The sequence below is a fragment of the Podarcis liolepis genome (genome assembly GCF_965112155.1).
Source record: "Podarcis liolepis genome assembly, chromosome: 3".
NCBI classification, from domain to species: Eukaryota; Metazoa; Chordata; class Lepidosauria; order Squamata; family Lacertidae; genus Podarcis; species Podarcis liolepis.
Window position 1 is genome coordinate 92,770,106 of NC_139557.1, and position 21,156 is coordinate 92,791,261.

General features: G+C 41.3%; 1 protein-coding gene across 14 annotated transcripts in view; it reads left to right on the forward strand.

Moving 5' to 3' along the window:
* The window catches only part of ENAH (ENAH actin regulator), a 152,474-nt gene that overhangs the window by 83,635 nt on the left and 47,683 nt on the right, over positions 1–21,156 (forward strand). Inside the window, exon 1 of one of the 14 annotated variants that reach the window (XM_083496067.1) lies at positions 1,242–1,431. The exons of 11 other annotated variants lie outside the window; for them this stretch is intronic. Coding sequence is in view for 2 of the 3 variants with exons in the window: in XM_083496057.1 (XP_083352183.1) it covers positions 14,629–14,693 (65 nt within the window). In the remaining variant the exon portion in view is untranslated. Of the gene's footprint in view, positions 1–1,241; positions 1,432–14,282; positions 14,694–21,156 lie in introns of those variants that run through there. 2 more of the 14 variants (XM_083496057.1, XM_083496062.1) reach the window with 2 other exon arrangements.

Sequence of the window (21,156 nt, forward strand, 5' to 3'; positions counted from 1 at the left end):
TATTGTGTGTTCTAACTGAATTAGAGCTGAGTGCCCTATGTATTTGTTTACCTTTAGTTCAGTATAGTATGGATTACATATTAGCATTTCTGAAATCTTCCCATTTACTTTTCCAGTGGTGTGTATTAGTATATTAGAAATAGATTAGAAATTATAATTTTCTTATATTTGATGTTCTAAGTTCAAATATCAGAATTTCTACAACCTTTGTTTGCATTTGATTGTGTCTTAGAATGCCCAGATACTACAGAGATTGTTTTTTTTTTTAAGGATGGTTGTATGGTTGTGAGTTCTTTTGTGGACACACTAAAACCCTTTTAAAAGTGCCTCCCATTAATTGTAGAGTATGTCTGTAATGTGTTGAACACATGGCAAAAAGATGTATTGATATGTGTTCTAGTGTTGGTGTTGATGAGCTACTATGTATTTAAACATATGTCAGCTAGTTGAAGCTGTATTCCTGGCAAACATTTCTTCAGAAGTGAGGGCATTAGTACGCTAAATTGGCTGCCCTTGATTTATCAGTCAGTCATTTTACCGTACAAACTTCTTCCAACATAACTTGCACAATTAGTTTTCTTAAACTTTAATATTTTCAATACTTTTTAAATACTAGAACATACGTTCTTTGGATTTTTATTGCAAGTATCAAGGTCCTAAATGCACACGAAAGGTTTTAACTAAGCAAGTACATGAAGGGGGAGCAAACAAGTTTGTTACTATTTAAAACACATATGGTACTTTAAAAAGTATTCCGTGATCTATTGGCTAATTTATTATTATGAGCATAGAATTTATCCTAGCCAGAACATAACTGTTTAGTAGTGACTTTATGTCCCTGCTGTATCTTTAAGTGGTATTCAAGTTTTGTGGCCTATTGTTCATAATGGGTTGATAATACCAGTTTGAAACAATAGGTGCTGCTATAACTATATTCATGTACAAATAATGGCTTTGAAATGTAATTTAATATAGCAATGCAATATTATAAATGTAAGTTAATATAATTATATAATGGCAAGTTAATATGTATGAAACAAAACAAGAATAGCTGTTTTAAAACCTCATTTATTCTGTTAGCATTTACAGGAACATCTTCTGTGGCATGGTCCTATTAAGCCAGTGTCATGAATTCGCAGAAGTATGGACTGAGTGTTTTCCCTGGAAGCAGTGAAATCACTATTTCTATTCAGTACAGATATGTAATGTAGCAAATTTGGTTTTGCTCTGGTTTAGAACTGCAAGTCACCATGGGAATTGGGGCAGGAGGACTCCTGATTCTCAGTGCCATTGGTCTACTCTGGAAGGATTGTGAAGACAGTACAAGAAAAGAGTGTATAGTCTTTCCTCTCCTCTTGGTTGCTTAGGATTCTGAAAAAATGAAACGAAGTCAAGCATTGCTGTGGGCACTTAGACAAGTAGGCCAGTCAGGTGGGTGACCTCCCTCCACTTTGCCATCTTGGTAAATGTTGTATTGTGTGAAGTGTTGGGGAGATTATTCATCTTCTAGTATGGTGAAACATTGAATATTTTTAGTGGTTTTGACCACAGGCATGAATATATGCAGTTGAGGAGTTAGATATCATAGAATCATAGAGTTGGAAGAGACCACAAGGGCCATCGAGTCCAACCCCCTGCCAAGCAGGAAATATGCCATTGGTGTTTTAAATTCAGTTCCTTTGCAACAATTACTGTTGGTGCCTTTGAAAATGGTTATGTCTAATGTTGGTAATACTCAATATCTTTCAGTAATAAGGTCTCTGAGTATGAACAAGTACTGCAGAGTGGTGGGATAACATGTTTGAGTCAAATCTGAAGTATTTGTAAAGCAGTCTATATGAATAGCTGGTTTTTTTAGCTTTCGTTATCTGAGCGATCAAGTGCTGTAGACCATTGTGAGCTTTTGCACATGTTGAAATAGTAAGTAATTTAGATGTTTTAGTGCATTTATGCAACTAATAACATGTATGAAAACTTGGTTATAATATGGATCTAGGCAATACAGAGGCTATACAAAAGAGAAGCATTTCAGCAATAAAAAAGCAATGTAGAATTTTTCATTATATCTGGGTACAGAGCATATGTATTGCTTCCTTTGGACTCAGGTTCATTAAGTGGTGTTGCTTGAATGAACCAATAATGAGCCATCTTGAAGAGATATGTATCATATTATATAACATGTCCAGGGATATTTCTTACTTTGTCATTTGAAATATGATAAAACCAAAGCTTGAGTTTGAGTATGATTTCTGAAACATTTCTCTCCCCTTCCCTTCTTTCCTCACTAGTGGTTTCAATCAGATGCCACACTTAGCCACAATCTGCAGATAAGCAAATGATTCTGTGTATGAGCTACATTCTGGTTTTACTCCAAAGAAACCACAGTCTGAAGCCTAGGTTTGTTATTTGCTTTCTGATCATAGATAAGCAGTGTCAAAGTTGCTGCTTCACTCCTCCCCCACTCTTGTACCTGGTATGGCTTATTGTGTCATCTGGACCTGGGCTTGTGATTTGTTTATTTCCAAATAACCATAAGGCAGAAGCCAAGGTATGTTCTTGACTTACCACTTATGGTTTGTTTGGTGGCAACAAACTGCAAGCTTGGGTTCAGATAACTCAACAAGCCAGACTATGGTTTGTTCCCAACAGCATGAAAAGAAATGGGAGAAAGAATGAAGAATGACACAATTTAATCAGCACACTGCTTGTTCATATTAAGCCTTTGGGTTATAGTCAGCTAAATCATTGTACATGTGGAATGACTTTGAAGATAACGTATCCTCCCCCTCCCCCTTCACACCACCCACAATTCTATTTCAGAGGGTTATGGGAACCCCAAGAGCAAATTCTAGGGCAGCACCCCCTACTCAACCCTATAAAAAGCATTATACAGAATAGTGGTTTGCACTACCCACTAAGGAAGAGAATGACACAAAAAGAATTCAAAACAGTAGCAATTAATTACACATTTATTAAAAATCCAATTAAAACTATTTAGCTTAATTCATCAAAATTGGTGAACTTCATCCAGGGATGCCAGCTTTTCAAAGTCTTAAAGTCATTTATGTATCCAGCACCTCCCTGCTGCCCCTTTGCCTCTTAGCACCCCCCAGGGTCAGAGGGGGGTCCACCTTTTTGAGTCCACAGCTCCCTTGACTAACTACATTCTTTCTGTGGCACCCCTGTGGGGCTCAGGAGCCCAGTTATGTCACCCCCTACCTGCAGAGCCGGCAGCCCCTCGCCCCTTTTCAAATAGCCTCCCTTGTGGAGTGTTCCGTCAGTTTCTTCTCTCTCCTTGGAAGTCCTCCAGGCAGCCACTGCTGCCGCCCTTGGTCTCTGAGCTGCCCCCCTCGCCCCAAAGAGAGGTGCCTCCTCACACTGCCCTACAGGGTCCTGGAAAGCACCCCCTGGCCAGCCCCAGAGGCACCATTCGCCTGGGGAGCTTGTAGCCAGGGCTGCTGCAAGAAACAGCTGCACAAGCCTTTGGGACGTAGAGACACAAGAGGGCATCAGAGGAGGGAGGGAAGGAAAGAAAGAGGGACAGAGGCTAGTGTTGCCCACGGCACCCCTGAACATCATTCAAGGCACCCCAGGGTGCCATGGCACACTGGTTGAAAACCACTGTCCTAGGCAATCCCACTGCTTCCCAAGGGGTGGTACCAACCACTTTGGGAACCAATGATTTAGTGTAATGTGTGAACCAGGTCACTTCTGTAAAACAAAGGAAGGTGTTTTTGGTGTAATGTTTCACTGTGGTGTTTTTATAGATTGGTAACTTCAAGTTTTCCTACATTTCACTGTAGGGAGGGGTAATGGGGAGAGAGGATTTTCTAAAGGTCATGCAGAATTTTTGAGATCATTTATTAATATCCATTTCCTTGCAGATGTGCACATCCATAATGTGAAATTTCAGCTGAAAGTAAAAATAAGTTTTTGCTAATATGTAAATATGAAATCATTGGTAGTATCAAAAGCAGTAAATTCAGCACATTACAAGAAAACAAACTGCCTGTTTTTTTTCCAAAGAAAGTATTTTCAGTTACTTTAGAACAATCTGATACTCTGTTTGGGACACCAAGGTGCTTCATGTTATTTTAGAAATGTAATTTATAACTTGTGTCTATGTTTATACATTTTTACCAAGCTTTAATGCAATGTCTGATAAAAGGAGAGAAGACCTTACCAGAGGGTCGCAACAGTACAAACAATATAAACTCAAAGTGTGTTGAACATATTATTGGCATGACCATATAGTCATACCATAAACTGAAAAATCAAATTGTAATACAACTTGGGGAAATGTCAGTGTTGCTTGTTCCTGGGGAAAATAGGTTTACCTCACAGTGGTTGAGAGTACAAGGGTGTTGTCTTGTTTCCCCCCATATTAATTATTAGGATGAATAGTTGAACATGTTTGAATCCAGTGCAGATCCTAGTGGCATTTCCTTTTGGTTCTATAGTGGGCTAAATGTTTGACTTTAATGGCCCTGCTATTTTCAGTCATCGTTTCCCGCTTTAGGATTTTCTTTCATAAGATTATAGACATTTAGGAAGCTACCTCATACTGAATCAGACCATCTAGCTCAGGATTGTGTATACTGATTGGCAGTGATTCTCTAGAGTTTTTCCATCTGGGCTCTCAGTCCTGCCTGGATAGGCTAGAAATTGAATGTGACATATTCTACATGCAAAGCAGTTGCTCCACCACTGAACTATGGCCCTTTCCCCCTGTTAGCCTCTGAGGGAAGTGTGCCTGTTGATTTTTTTCAGAAATGTGACATGCAGGGGACAGAGATACAGACTAATGATACCTTCCTAGGAAGTGCTTTAGTCCATTTGTTGAGTCCACAATGATGATGTTGGATCCACAATGTTTGATGCTGATGTTTTTTACTGCTCAGCTGTCTGATGCCCTTTTAAGTCGATGTGACATACTGAATTGGGGTCTTACATGTGCCATATGTAAAATAAAATCAATAAATAAATACAGTGGTACCTCTGGTTGCGAACGGGATCCGTTCCAGAGCCCCGTTTGCAACCTGAGAGGAACGCAACCCGTGTCTGTACACGTGCGTGGGTCATGATTCGCCACTTCTGCGCATGTGCATGAAGTCATTTTGAGCATCTGCGCGAGCAGCAAAACCCAAAAGTAACCCGTTCGGTTATTTCCGGGTTGCCGCGGGATGCAACCTGAAAAGATTTAACCCAAAGCGTCTTTAACCCGAGGTATCTGTATGTAAGCATATGCTCTCATCAGTGAATTATCTATGATTTTTAAGGAGTGCATGGCCATAAAAGTTCAAATTCCAACCACACCTTGATAAATGAACCCCAGGATCAAATCTGGGTTGCAGCGCTAGGCAAACATTGGTTCAGATGTAATGAACGTCCAATGAAACAGGCCCTGGCAGTTTTATTCACCATAGTGAATTGTCATTGGGTGAGCATGTTGAGCAAGACTTCTTCACATACTTGAAGCGTGGTAGATAGAGAGGTGGGTGGGGATTGTCTGGCAGGTTTCTGGTCATCCTGCTTCCTTCCTGTGTGCATGTTTGGGTGTTTGGCAACTTCATGGCAAAGTTTCCAGAGCCCCACTGATTCCATTTTCTGGAGCAAGAAAGAGAGGGATGCTTTTGCTGCTGTGCAGAGATACAGGACACATGCAGAGCAGTAGCCCAGGTCAAGCTTGGCTCGATGTTTTCAAGCAGGAAAGAGGGGTGCAGAGGTCTTTTTTGCAGCTGCTGTTGGTATAGGGCCAACAATCTGGCAACAGTTTCTGGCTTGGTTACAAATTCCAGTCAAAAAATTGTGGACTTTGGAAGAAGCTCAGACATAAAGTCAAACATGGGTACCTCTGACTTACCTTATTTTAGCTGTGGTTTAATATAATGTCTGAATTGAAGAACTATAGTTGCAAACTGGAATTGAAAGCCATGTGTTGAAGTGGATTTGAAAAACATGGTTGGTTTGGCATAATTGACAAATTGCAGTTGAGGCAATTTTTCTACTTCCAAAAACTGCTTCATTGTAGAGATGGGGAGGCAGAAAAAGCAGACAAGCACTGTAAACATGATTAGACCAATGGTTTATCAACTTATACCATAGTTTGTTCTAAACTGGTTAGCATGAAGCAATGCTCTCCCCAGGGATGTTTGCCTGGCAACTTCATTACATATCTTTAGGCACCAAGCAAAAACATTTTTCTATAACCAGGCTTTTGGCTAATTAAACATTCTATAACTTTATATAGCCTTTTAAATGTGTTTTTGGCAGGGGTATTGGTTTGTTTTTGTCTTGTGTATTCTGTGTTCTCATGTCATATTTTTATGTTGTGAACCACCCTGTGATCTTTGGATGAATGGTGGTGTACAAATTAAATAAATGTCTGTCTGTCTTGCTGGTCTGGAGCTATACCAAAACAAGTTCTTTTTAAAAATAAAATGTGTGTGTGTGTGCATGTGTATGCATTCGAGCACACACAAACATACATATAGTGGGGATACTCAACACCATGGTTTGTGCAAAAGTGTTTCCCTTTGACATGGACAGGGATAAAAATTCCTTTTCAAGCAGACTTTGGACTGGTTAACATCCTATATATACCCTTTTAAATCTGTTTGTGGGTGGTTAATGGTTTGTGGGTGTTTTTTGTTTGTTCTTGTTTTTATTATGTATTTTGTGTTTTCATACTGTATTTTGATTTTGTGAACCTCCCTGAGATCTACAGATGAAGGGCAGTATGCAAATTTAACAATAAGAATAATAAAATGTTTTGCCCTGCAATTACTTCTGGAAGGCCTTAGACACTTGGTCTTCATGCTGTCATGCTGAGCTAAGTCTAGGACTGTGACTCTCATCTTAAATGAAGCAATTGTGTTGTGGAACGGAGCATTGCTACCCAACTGCTACTCAGTTCTTCATCTCCAAATTTGTGAGGGAGGCTGTCGTTTGCTACATCTGCTATTGAGCAGTGAAACATTCATTGTCATGAGTGAAAATGTGAAAGCAAAGGTGTAGAGCGCATGTGTCGCATGCTGAAGGCCTAGGTTTGATCCCCAACTTATTCAGTTAAAAACAAAACCTTGGCTAGTAGGTTCTCCAAAGGACCTCTGCTTTCAAATTATAAAACCATTCCGAGGGAATTTGCATTGGCATGCTTGATAATAATGTTGTAGGCAATGTACCGTATATTCTGTCCTGATAAGAAGTAGTGGCTTGTGCAGTTCCATTGTCTTACAGAGCAAGCATGTGCAGATGTCGGGGTTGAGGGATCCAACTTGTTTTTGTTTGTTTTTGTTTACTAGAACTCTTAAGATTCACCAATCCAGAGCTGGGTGCAAAATGATGGGTTTGGAGTCAGATACCAAATGGTGACCCAAGGGACAGTGTTTGTTATCCATGCCATGCCATGAGCTATATACAGTGTTGGCGCATCACATGCGCATTTAACTTGCGCTGAATCAATTACATGTGCTCAACTCCAGCTTGTAGCTTTCAGCATTTAGTTTCTCTCCTGGGGTCCCCAGTGCCAGCTCCCTTGGCTGCGGCAACCAGCAGGGAAGTTGTGGTGCGGGAGAGACCAAGGTGGAAGGGAGGAGGAGGAGGGTGGTGGCCGGGAGAGATGCAGGCTAAAGAAAAAGGCTAGAATGGATGGAGCTGGCACTTCTGTCTGCATCCCTCTGTCGCCTCCCTTCCACCTTTGTCTCTCCTCCTCCTCCACTGCAACCATTGCCCAGAAGGCTGCCACCGCCACCAAAGCTGATCGCCCCACTGTCATGGTCATCAGTGAGGGAACTGGGTTACTGCTCCTGACTCTCACCACAATACCCCAAAGAGGAGGGAAAGCAATATGCAACTGCCATGTGTGGAGGAGTGAAGGGGAAATAGTGGAGACACTGAGAGGGCTTCTATGTGGGACTTCATCCCGCCACCCTTCCTGCCAGAAAGCAACCAGGTAAATTTTGGCTATACAGTATGTGAATTTGTGTATTCATGCTGCCTCTGTAACTGGACCTTCACATATAATGTGACTACTGTACACTATTATCGGTTGACATGCAAAAATACATACAAATTTACTACAGATCAGCAGGGATCCTAACAGCCTAATATGAAAGAAGAAAGAAGAGGACTTTTGTTGTTGCTGTTGTTAAACAGTTATGAGTTGGAAACTCTTTCACATCATCTACCGACCCACCAATAGATTCTGAACTGTCTTTTGCCCATTCATTTATAGAAGTTGGAATTGGGGGTCATATTTATAATGGGTTTGGCATGACTTATACAGTGGTGCCTCGCAAGACGAAATTAATTCATTCCGCAAGTTTTTTCATCCTGCGGTTTTTTTTGTCTTGCGAAGCACGGTTTCGGGAAAGTTTTGGAAAAGCTTCAGAAATCACCAAAGTCTTCAAAAACCTCAAAAAAAGCTACCACACCGTGTGCTATGAGTTGCTCCTCGAAGTCAAGTCGCAACTGTATTAACGGTTTTAAGAAAAAGGAAACAAACTTGCAAGACGTTTCCATCTTGCGAAGCAAGCCCATAGGGAAAATCGTCTTGCGAAGCAACTCAAAAAACCAAAAACCCTTTCGTCTTGCAAGTTTTCCGTCTTGCGAGGCATTCGTCTTGCGAGGTACCACTGTATTGATCACTGAGCCCACTAATGCCATTGCAACTTTGCAAATTGAATGCAGTTTTCACTAATACCAGTCCACTTTTTACTGCATAATTTGGTGGATGTTGGGCACATTCCTTGAGCAATCTGATCACTCTCTGTCAAAGGAGTTTTCCCATTTGCTAAAGTGAATTCATTTGGGTATTTTAAAATCTCAGTACTGTAAACAGCTCACTGAACTGACTGTCAGTGTTAAACATTCACTGATAAAATACCTGAGCAGATTTACTATTATACCCTGCATCTGAGTTACATCTGAAGATCATTCAGAAATATCAGCTGATCCAGAATATGGAACACCAGTTATTAACTGGTCCTGGCCAAAGAGAGCAAACTGCACTGATGGAATAAGAGTCCCATTGATTAATAGGTTTTCAGGTGCAATTCAGTTGCACTGTTTTGTTTTTAAAAACGTATCTACCGTATATGTTGTTTTTCAGACTCAAAAAATCACAATACAATAGAAATATAAATTACTAAATGCAACAACAATAATAGATAAAGCATATAGCATTAAAATCCATTTACCGTATTTTTCGCCCTATAAGGCGCACTGGCCCATAGGAAGCACCTCCTTTTGGGGGGGAAATGAATACAAAAAAAATTATTTCCCCCCCCCAGCCGCGGGGCTTGGGCGGGGGAAGCCCGAGCTTCCTCCAACCCCAGCCCACAGAACAGGCTGCTGCCCGCAAGCCTTGCGAGCCTGCGGGAACTCCCGCCGGGCGTGCAAGGCTTGTGGGCACCTGCCCAAAGCACGGGGCGTCCTCCGGAGGACGCTTCGGGCTGCAGGCTGCCACCCCAAGCCTTGCACGCCTGGCGGGAGGTCCCGCCGGGCGCGCAAGGTTTGCGGACATCTGCCCGAAGCACGGGGCGTCCTCCGGAGGGCGCCCCATGCTGCAGGCTGCCACCCGCAAGCCTTGCGAGCCCGGCGGAACCTCCCGCTGGGCTCGCAAGGCTTGCGGATAGCTTCCTGAAGCATGGAGAGCGAGAGGGGTCGGTGCGCACTGACGCCTCTCGCTGTCCAGGCTTCAGTGAAAGCCTGCATTCGCCCCATAGGACGCACACACATTTCCCCTTCATTTTTGGAGGGGGAAAAGTGTGTCCTATAGGACGAAAAATACGGTAAATGTAACAACAGTGGAGATGACAATTAACAATGACTGCAGCAGGCAAAAGCCTGCTAGAATAAAAAAGAGTTTTACCAGCCAGTGAAAGAAAGAGGGGATTTTGGAGTTCCTGAAAATAAAAACTGCATCACTGAATGGACCATAACAAAGGATTCAAATTAAGCCCCCATCACCCATCATCTAAGAGTGCGGGGGGGGGGGGACAGGCCAAGAGTGTGCCTTGCAGTGTGGGTGGGTCTTTGAATTTGAGAGAAGCTGTGGAAGTAGTTTTTAAGGTTGAGAAACTCCTTACAGCTACAATTTTGAGAACCCTTAACAAGCTACAGTTCCAAGGATTTTTTTGGGGGGGGGGATGCTGCTGGTTAAAGTGATATAAGACAGCTTTGAGTATATTGTGTGGATGTCACTTGTGTGTTCTAGATCATACATTCATGCAAACACATTTGTGTACACTTGTACTTGACTGATACATGTAATAATATATCTTTAGTTTAGAGACATGGTACCCCAAAGGGAGATTACCCTTTAAGTCATAATATATATATAGAGAGAGGAAGTCAACAACAAACCAGAATTCAGAATTTTAAAAATGTAGAATTTTATTACAAGTTAAGATATTTATTAATATAAAAGTTGTTACAGACTGAAAAAGGACTGATTAATCAAGTAGCATTAAAGTTGGATTGGCTGCTTAGTTGCAGCTAGGGCAGTTTGAGGTGGGAAAAGCCCCTTACCAAATAGAGGGAGAGATAGTAAGAGATACAAAAATAAATAAGTGGAGCCCAACTGGTATAAGAGGAGGAATTAGATATCATCATTATGAATCACTTCCCATGGGGCATGCCAAAGCAGTTTACTGATATAAAACAGTTGCCTATTCAAAAACAATAATAGCACATACATAAAATCAATTCAGATTCAAGACAGATACCAACTGTGATAAAGATTTTTGAAGACTCCTTAAAATAGGAATGTCTTTAGCCTGTCTGATATGCAATGAGAGGGTTCAAAAGGGCAGGTGTCACCATGACTAAAGGCCCGATTCCAATATTGTGCAAAATAGACTTCCTGATAGGATGGTATCTGCAGGATGCACTCTCCTGCAAAGTACAGTGATTGGTTAGGTATGTAGGGGATGAGATTATCTTTTGGAGAAGTACACATTGCTAGTGCCAGTGGGAATAAACTTAGAGCGGAAGAAAAGAGCAGAGTTCAAAAGGAAAGGGATGCTTCAACAAGGTCCTTCTAGATGTGAGAGGAGGAGGTGGTGGGAGTGAACCTGGAGTTCATCATTAGCACCAGACTGATTAATGTCCCTGAACTTGCTGGAGCTGTGGATGTCCAAGCTATGCAAGTCCCTGAAGCTTGTGACCTTGTGAAACGTGCTTGAGTATCGCTGGGAGAGGAAGCACGTTCCATAAAATCTCTTAACTGAAGCAAGTTCAGAACAACAAACCAGAACATGGAAAGGAATATCAAGGAGCAGGGAAGGAAAAGGGGACCAGGCTAGCTAAATAAAGGAAGAAGGTTGGAGCAGCCTATCCAGTGAAGTAATCCTCTTCCTAGACCCATAGAACAGCCCATCCAAGAATGTGTCCAAGGCTCACCATGATGGGGGCTAGAGCAGCCTGATCTGAACCAAACAGTTGAACTTCAAGACTGAACACTGAAACCTAGGTGGAAACCTATTGCTTAAATAGGCCAGACTACACCTGGTGAGAATTTCCTCTCATGATCCAGAAGTGAAAGGGTCTTGATAGGTGACAAGGAGTTGCCATGGGTGCAGAATGGATGCAAAAAAATGGTGGTAGTGATTTACAGGTGACCTGTTAACTGCAGCCAGGCTCTCTGGAGAATCGAATTAAAGGTGTGCTTTTGGATAGCTTGATTAAACTATGTGTTAATCAAAACTAAGATGAGGGAGACATAGACATGTCTGGAGCTACAGTGGTGTCTCGCAAGACGAAATTATTCCGTTCCGTGAGTTTTGTCGTCTTGCGGTTTTTTTCGTCTTGCGAAGCACGGTGTCGGGAAAGTTTTGGAAAAGCTTCAAAAATCACCAAAGTCTTTAAAAACCTCAAAAAAGGCTACCACACCGCGTTCTATGAGTTGCTCCTCGAAGTCAAGTCGCAACTGTATTAACGGTGTTAAGAAAAAGGAAACAAACTTGCAAGACGTTTCTGTCTTGCGAAGCAATCCCATAGGGATAATCGTCTTGCGAAGCAACTCAAAAAACCAAAAACCCTTTCATCTAGCGAGTTTTTTGTCTTGCGAGGCATTCGTCTTGCAAGGTACCACTGTACTGGTATGCATACTTGATGAGAATATTTCATTAGCTGAGGTCAGCAAATACAAACTAATTTAGAGCATTGGAAAAGGTTTTGTATGGGTGCTTCTGAGAGAAGTTCTTCCTTTACTAGTCTTTCTCTGGAGCCAACTGAAGAAATTTTATGCTCTCAAAGTAGTAAAGGAAGCTTAACTCTGATACCAAAATAAGTATTGCATATTTCTGAATTTACCAAAATGTCCATTAAAAAAAACCCACCACACTTTTCGCCCCTCCTATGGATTCATAATTTGTGGAAATGGTAAATTTCTATGAGGGTGTAGTTATTCTTTAGAATTATTTGTTATCGGAGTAAACTGGGACACAATTTCTGAACGCACTGAAAATGTGGTCTTGTGGGTTTATGGGAGAGAGTCAAAGAGCAGGCTGAGTAGGGAGTTCTAGCAGTGGACAATCAGTTCATTAGATGAACTGCAGCTTTCCTCAAGACCTAGGTTTAGTTTCCTCTACTGCTTGACTTCCCTTTTTTCCAGAAAGAACTGTAATTTGGCAAATCAAAAGGTTTTCTACTTCCCTGCAGTAGATTCTTGTTGCCATGCAACAGTGTTACTTGGAGCACAATATGTTAAATTGTTTGCTCTGCATATTCATTTTATTCCTCTATATACCTGTTGTAACTTCAGGGTTGAATCCTGTTGTGCCTTCAGGTGGTAGAAGAGCTTTTGATCCAGTGGAAGCCTCTGCTAATGGAAGAGGAGGGGATAAGGCTTTTGCCCACACCCCCAGTTGCTCCAGAAGGTTGGAGGCATTGTGGAAGAGAGCAGCGTGGAAGGTGGTGTAGGGAGCTACAGGGGAAACAGGGAATCTCCATTTCCATTAGCCGAGATATCAAGGCTCTTCTGCAAATGGAAGAATTGGACACAACAAGATTGGATACAAGTTTAGATCATTTAACATATGTTATAACCCTGGTTACATAAAAAGCGACATAGTCTTTATTCTCCGAAGATTGACACACCTGTATAAATATGAAAAAAATGCTGATTTATTCTAGACTATGGGTTGAATCCTAACCATAGCTGTCAACGTTTCCCTTTTTTAAGGGAAATTCCCTTATTCCGAATAGGATTCCTCGCAAGAAAAGGGAAAAGTTGACAGTTATGATCCTAACAATCATTAAGTGGAGTTTTACACATAGAATAGGTTGGAGTAGACTTTCCCACCCACTTCTTGGCAGTTCGCTGTGTCCCTCTGAAAGTCTACTGACCTTCAGGAACAACTTGCAAGAAATGGTGTGGCGCAGGTGCCTCATGGTACCTCATCTAAAATCTGATGTCTTGTACCCCACCTTGTGCTCAAATGAGTTCTATTACAATCTCAGGAAATGAATATACATTTGAAACAAGGCAGAGAATAGAGTGCTGGAGGAAGAAACCTGAACAACCGAGAATGATCCTTATAGGGTAGGGGTGGGGAACATTCAGCTCGTGGGCCTACTTAGGCTTCCCAGGCCTCTCAGTTTGGCTTACAAGACTATGCCTACGTATCAGTTACCTGACATCATGATGTCATATGATATCAGGCACAGAGATCTGTTGTTACCTTTGATCTAAGCATTGTCAGGAGTGATGAAGCCTTCACCCTTCAGATGTTGCTGAATATAATTCCCATAATCCCCAGCAAGACAGGTCAATAGCTAGGGATTATGGGAGTGGTACTACAGCAGTATCTGGAGGGCTAAAGGTTCCTCATGTCAGCACTAAGTGTTCCCACAGTGCTAAGTTAGGAGATACGGCTCTGCTGCTGGCTTTTAAAGAGCAAAGTTGTGCCTACTCCCTGTTTCAAATTTGAAGTGTCTGATGTCATGTGATTGACAGGTGGGTGGCCAGTTGTCGATCCAGTCCTGAAAAGGCTGAAAAAGCTTCCTCATCCTTTTACAGAAGCTTGCCTGTAAGAGCAGACAGTCGAGGGATGGTTCAGAGCTGAGAAAAGAGTGTGGCTCACGAGGACTCCTTGGACAGCAGGAAAAGATTATTTTATATTGCCTCTTTACATGATGATGCTATCCTGAGTATATTTTTTTCTCCTCTTCACATTGGGCTGCACCAGTGCTCTTTAATGGGCTGTAACAATATTAAGGATACTCTGTCGGTAGTCTCACAGAGAAAGATTATAATAGCAGCCAGCCTGAGAAAGTGAATTCAAACTTAAAACAGCTTTTAAAAGTCAAAGCTGCTTTTTAATGTTTGATCAATATTGTGTAGATCACAGCTTCAGAACTTCTAAACTTCTAAAGCTTTTAACTTTGGTAATTTGCTTTTTTGTAACTTCTGTTTTGTTCCGTGCTAAATCTACTCTTAAATTTCTTTTCCTTGAGAGTTTGCAGCACCTGTTTCTCCTCGACTGGGTGCAACAGACATTTGGGACTCAATGCATGACTGATCACCTGCTTTTTTGTGGCTTAACTTTAAAAGCCCCCTCCCTCCGTGTAAAGTTTTTTTAAAGGCAATTTTTAATCTAAATATTCAAAGCGCTTTAAAAAATGTATAACTATAGTTGGATGATGGAACAAGTTGCAGAGGAAAACTTGGAGATTGTCATTGACAGGTAAGAGGATATTGGCTGAATATTTATCTGTCTTGGATGGTTTACATACAACATATTGAGCATGAAATCTTGAAGTTCTGGATATTTTTGTTTCAAGTTTTCTGGCACAAGGTATGGTTTTAAGGCAGTGGATTGGAGAAAGGTGAAGGGAGAGGATATATAGCTAGGCTATATCTTGCCTGCTCATTTTTCCATTCATTATTTTTATGACTTTGTTTTTTAATAGATGCATGTTGATACATGATACAACATAAGTAATAAAACAAACTTGAGTGAGGGAAAAAGCAGCTAGCTGCCTTTTAATTAAATTCTACATTTGTCTGGAAGATCATAGGGCAATACCAGTCTGTCTTTAATAAATGTGCTTTGATCTTAAATGCCAGCCGTATCGTTTTGGGCAATAGTACTTTCCCATTTTTGGGTGGAAACTTCATAATGGTATTGAGATGAGGATCTAACTGTTTCTCAGGAGTTTCCTCACGATTTTTGGAAGATATGTTGAGGGCTGTGCCACTGTCTAAAGATGCATGCAATATAGCACTCTGCTATAGATAAATGCTGAAGAATCATTCATGCCAGTGTCTTTGAGAAAGGAGTATGTATTATAGTTCTAGAACTGCACATTCATTTACCTTGGAACGAAGATTCACTGTTGAGCCGTACCATGCCTATCAGTAGTAATCCAAGAAGGGATGTTTTGTTTCAGTTCCCAGGCAGTGGAAGAATAGTCCTTAACCTGAGGTGCACCATTGTAATCATAATACTACCCAACATAGGAGGTTGTACCTTTGAGTCTTTGTTGACATGTTAAAGAATCTTTCAGCTGACTCTAGGATTACATGCTTCTCTTACAATTTGCTGTCCACATGTCCTAGGACTGGCCTCTGTGCGTTTCCAACACAAGTTTCTGTCTGTAAAGAAATGCTTGCTGCTTGCAAAGAGGGATCTATATTCACCGAAGTAGGTCTGGCAGTCAGGTATCTCTCTTACACCTGCAATTCTGTGGTTTTTATTTGCTTTTTCATTTGCTGTAGGGCCAAACTAGATTTGTGGTGTGTGGCTGCATTTTGCAGATCTGGGTTTTGTTTTGGTTTTTTGTTCTTGGGACACCAGGACGCAATAGCAAGATCATGGCACAGGGGAAGAGATTGCTATTGCCGCCTCCCCCATACTTACATATCACAATCTCAGTCCTGATTTAACCTCCACACGCCTGTTTATTCCTAATTTATCCCCCCCCCAAAAAAAAATACACACACCCTGCCATGAAATCATGGGCCTGCTCTGTGGCCACAGTGTGTTCTCTAATTTAGCAATGGGTTTTACTGTGTGAAAAAAATCATGAAGATCCAATGAGCACCTGTGTCTTGGATCAGTGTTTCTGTGGTGCTGAAAAGAATGGGAACTTTGATTTTTACTGTGCGGTTTACAAATGTACCGCGGGGTACGGGTGGCGCTGTGGGTAAAACCTAAGCGTCTAGGGCTTGCCGATCGCATGGTCGGCGGTTCGAATCCCCGCGGCAGGGTGAGCTCCCGTCTTCGGTCCCAGCTCCTGCCCACCTAGCAGTTCGAAAGCACCCCTAAGTGCAAGTAGATAAATAGGTACCTCTTTCTAGCGGGAAGGTAAACGGCGTTTCCGTGTGCTGCGCTGGTGCTGGCTCGCCAGAGCAGCTTCGTCACGCTGGCCACGTGACCCGGAAGTGTCTCCAGACAGCGCTGGCCCCCGGCCTCTTAAGTGAGATGGGCGCACAACCCTAGAGTTGGACATGACTGGCCCGTACGGGCAGGGGTACCTTTTACCTTTTTACAAATGTAGGCTTTAATCTAATGGTGGGTTTTTTATGTGACCCTATGCAAAACCATGTACACTTCAGGAAATCTGCTTTAACTCTATTGCCTTCCGAATGCCACATGTGTGCATGTGCATGCCTGTTTCCCCCCCTAGCATGTGTGGAAGCAGGGTAAGAAACAGCCCAGGGGTGTTGGTGCCCATGGTACCCTCAAAATTCCAAATGAGGCCAAACCGTTGGTGGCCACATCTCTCAGTCTAATCCACTTAAGAACATGAGTACATCGGACCAAATGCCTATCTAGTCCAGCTTTCTGTTCCCACAGTTGCAAACCAGGTGCTGTTTGGGAAGCACACAAGCAGGGCCATGAGCACGGTAGCACTCCCATCATGTTCTCCGGTTGTTGTGGATAAAGTGTTGGTGCTGATGAACCATGTATGCTGCCCTGAGCTCCTTGGAGGAAAGTTGGACTGTATATATAATAAATAAAATATATGCTACTGTTGTGCATAGCTAAGGTTTTTCCCTGGTCCTGTCCCCCCCTCCCAGCATAACCCATAAAATAGCATTTATTTGTGCCATGATAAGCGATCAGATGACTGAAAATCTGCCATTGGTGTTGGTATTCTTTCAAAGGTAGGAATGTAGTATTGCATAATTCCAGTACTTAGCCAGTCATAAAGCATCATTGCTTTTCCCCTGTAAAGTGGAGGAACAGTTTCATGCTGCTTGCATTCACTCAGTCACATCTTGAACGTTTTTTAAAATGCTAGAAGGCATAAAACCCGTGAGCCCTGCCACATTACTTACTGGTGATGGTATATGCCCAACATGATGGAAGTCATTGTGACATGGGAAAACGCTTGCATGCAGTCTTGGAACTGCAACTCACCTGGAACTGTACCCATTAGTTTAAATCAGGGGTCAGCAAACTTCTTCAGTAGGGGGCCGGTCCACTGTCCCTTAGACCTTGTGGGGGCCGGACTTTATGGGGGGGGAATGAACGAATTCCTATGCCCCACAAATAAACGAAAGATTCATTTTAAATAAAAGCACACATTCTACTCATGTAAAAACATGCTGATTCCCAGACTGTCCGCCGGCCGGATTGAGAAGGCGATTGGGCCGGATCCAGCCCACGGGTCTTAGTTTGCCTACCCATGGTTTAAAGTGTTATGCTGGTGCTTACCACTCTTATTTTCTTATTTTAATGATGTTTATTTTAATGGTTATATTTTTGGAACTCACCCTTGGCCCGTGGGGTGAAGAGTGGGCTAAGAATACAAATCATAATTTTTAAAATAGATCAGTTTTACTGCTTTGTGTCACATGAACATTCATGGGTAAATTTTGCCTTTTTCTGTGGTCACGTGACTGTTGTGCTGTTCAGTGATTTTTATTTATCCGTGTGGTACTAAAACTGCTTTGATTTTCATAAAGTGTCTGGCATAAACCATCACAGCACTATTGGAAGTTTGTATTATGAGCTCTTATTTGATAACATATGCTAGTTTAGAAACAGCATTGATTTACAATTTCACAGTTTGCTTGTATCAAAATAGACAATAGTCTGTAATTGCATGTAGATGTTTATATATTCTTCTAATGCAATATATATCAGTAAGCTCGTTTTAGTGCAAAATCTCTCAGTTGAGAAGAATCTTAGAATTAAAGTGCCTTTTGTTTGAAGAATAACTCTGAATACATTATAACTAATTTCACTGAGATGTAATTAGCAGTACTTGTGTCTTTAATCTTGCAGCTGTACCAAATGGCTGACAAGGCAGGTGCTTCTGATCTTTCCACCTGTTCACAGAGCACCAAAATATATATGGAACTATTTTTCCTAGCTTTAAAAAAAATAAGCTTCACTTCAGACAATTTTCTTGGCAGTAAACCTGTAGCCTGAATATTCTAAAAATTGTCCATAGTAGTTTGTATCTAGTCTAACTGCTGAACAAGTAATGCTGGCCATTCTTTTAAATGTATTATTTCATACAGAGATGTGCATTTATCAAACTTATGGTTGGAACTTCTCATCTATGATGACATGATGCGCAAGAACTGATTTGCAGTTTTGGAGAGAAAATTGTTGCTATAACTGTTCTAGGCCTTGCAAGCCTGGCACTGTTCTCCCTGCCCCCGCCCCGAAAAAAACCCTCATTTGTGACTAAGGAACAATAAGCTATTTCTTTTTGCAGTTAGGTTCCCTTCAAAGCACTGCCAACCCAACTTGTTGTGTCTCTCCAATTAAATTCTATTCTTTGTGCTGTATTAGTTAAGTAAAGTTTTGTGGACCACTTTATAGCAAGTGACTGCATTTGGATGGTGATGATCTGAACTGGGTCAATATGTCACATGGAAATAGGAATATGTACAGTTTGTGAAATGCCTCATGATAGCAGATGAGCCTGTTTGGAACAGCTTAATTCCTTTATGGGATTCCCACTGTTTGTCCTTCTGGTACTGCTGCCTCAGCAACCAAATCTGCAATTATTCAGTCTCATGGCTTGGGGAATATGATCTGCAACCTAGAAATAATAGTCACTTATCATCAAAATGGAGATTTGGAAAGTGCAATAGGTAAATGAAACTATTTCTTACTTTGGGCTAAATCATATATTGGCTTCTAGGAGTACTCCTGTCAAAGTTGTAAGGCGATTCTTCACTCTGGAGTTACTGTAATATGTTAAATATGATGTAGTGCAAATGCTGGTAACAAGAAACTCTTCACTGTGCTTCAGCAATTGATCAGAGACCTAAAATTTCATAATACCCATCTGCAGTATCACTGACAATATGGAATTTTTTCTTTGTGATTAATACTTCACTTTTCCAAACTTTTGGCAACATATTCCATTGTCAGCATCTACAGCAGGGATGCTGGGTTTGGGGGGAGTTGTATGAGGTAGAATATTCTAACCAAATGTTTTATGTAGTGATTGTAGTTATGTGGTGATTGATTTTATGAGATGTAATTATATTTATGTAATTTTTAATTTTACTTCTTACATGTTTGTTGAAAGTTGCCTTAAAGCTTTGGCATAGGTGATGCACAAGTCTAATAAATAATATAATATTAATTTCACATTTTCTGTTTTAGCAAATTCATGGCAGAACTGTGCTGGTGAATGGATTCTTGACAAAATGGGTCAGAATTGGAGTGGCGAATCTCACTCTCCCAGTCTCAGTAACCTAAGGAGCAATGCCAAAAGTCTCTTGACTGGAGGAAAGGAGAGCAATCCTGGCTTTCTCTCAATCAGAGGTTTCTATTACTGTCCTCTACCCAGCCAAATTCCATCTTAAAATTAATGCTCTGTGTTTTTCTGCCTCCAGCATTGACCGTTTGAGGTGTGTTTAGGGTAATGTGTACTTTGTTCTTAACCTGTAATTGTGATGGAGTTTCTCATGGCATCTGTAATTTGTGATTTAAACCATGAGATATTCAGATGAAATTGGCAAGATTAGAACCTGACTTTCTAGAGGCACTCAGAAGCAAATGCAGCTGGCATCATTGCTGTGGAACGTAGAAGGGCTTAATCGGATACATGGAGCATTGGCAGAAAAAAATGAGTGTTTCGGAGTATCAATTTACGCCAGTAATGCCTTATTTGTATAATTGGCATTATGCTGCATTGTTTATTGTAAGCTGTTTGTGCTCCATGAGAAAATAAAAACTTGGTTTAAAAGCACACCAAATTCTACATCATGCTATGATGGAGTCTTGGCTGTTGCTAACTCACATTCTCTCAGCATGTACCCTACAAATAGCCTTTTAAACAGTTATTTCTAAAGATGCCTTAGGCTGCAGTCATATACCCTTCACCTACTACCTTTGAGTAAGCCACACTAAACTAAGTGAGGTTTACTTTGGAGTACACAAGACTGCATGGCTAATAGGCTTAACATTTTAAGCTGGCAGTTGTAATAGTTAGGCCTGCTAGGCCTGTGATTACAATGAGGATTGCTGGAATAACCCAGACCTTCCAATATTGGTGGGGGGGGGGGCTGTCCTGTGGACTGTTCCTGAACTGTGTGAGTTTACGGTAATTAGTTGTTAAACGCTGAGGCGGCATAGGATATTGGGAATGTCATGATATGATGGTTTAGATGTAGAGGTATAAGAAGATGGGATGCATGCAGGAAGTAAAATTGATGAAGGGGAAATATGGAGAGAAGTAGGAAGTTGAGGCCCACAAGGATTGGTATTGAGGCGTGTGTTTTTTAACTTGTTCATAAATGATCTAGAATTAGGAGCATGCAGTGAGGTGGTCAAGTTTGGTGACAAAGATACTAAATTGTTCAGAGTCAATAAAAGGAAAAAGATATCATGAAGAGCTCCAAAAAGACTTCTCCAAACTGAGTGAATTGTTGGTAAAATGGCGAATGCAATTCGTTCTGAACGAGTGTAAAGTAATGCATGTTGGGACAAAAAGCATTAATTCCACATAAATACTCATGGGGTCTGAACTGGAGGTGAACCTCCAGGAACCTTGGGGTCATAGTAGATTGTTTGATGAAGATGTCAACCCAGTGCGTGGTGACTGAAAATAGCAGATTCCATGCTAGGGATCATTAAGAAATGGATTGAAAATAAAACTGCCAGGAACATAATGCCATTATACAAATCTATGGTGCGGCCACATGTGGAATACTTTGTACATTCCTGCTTG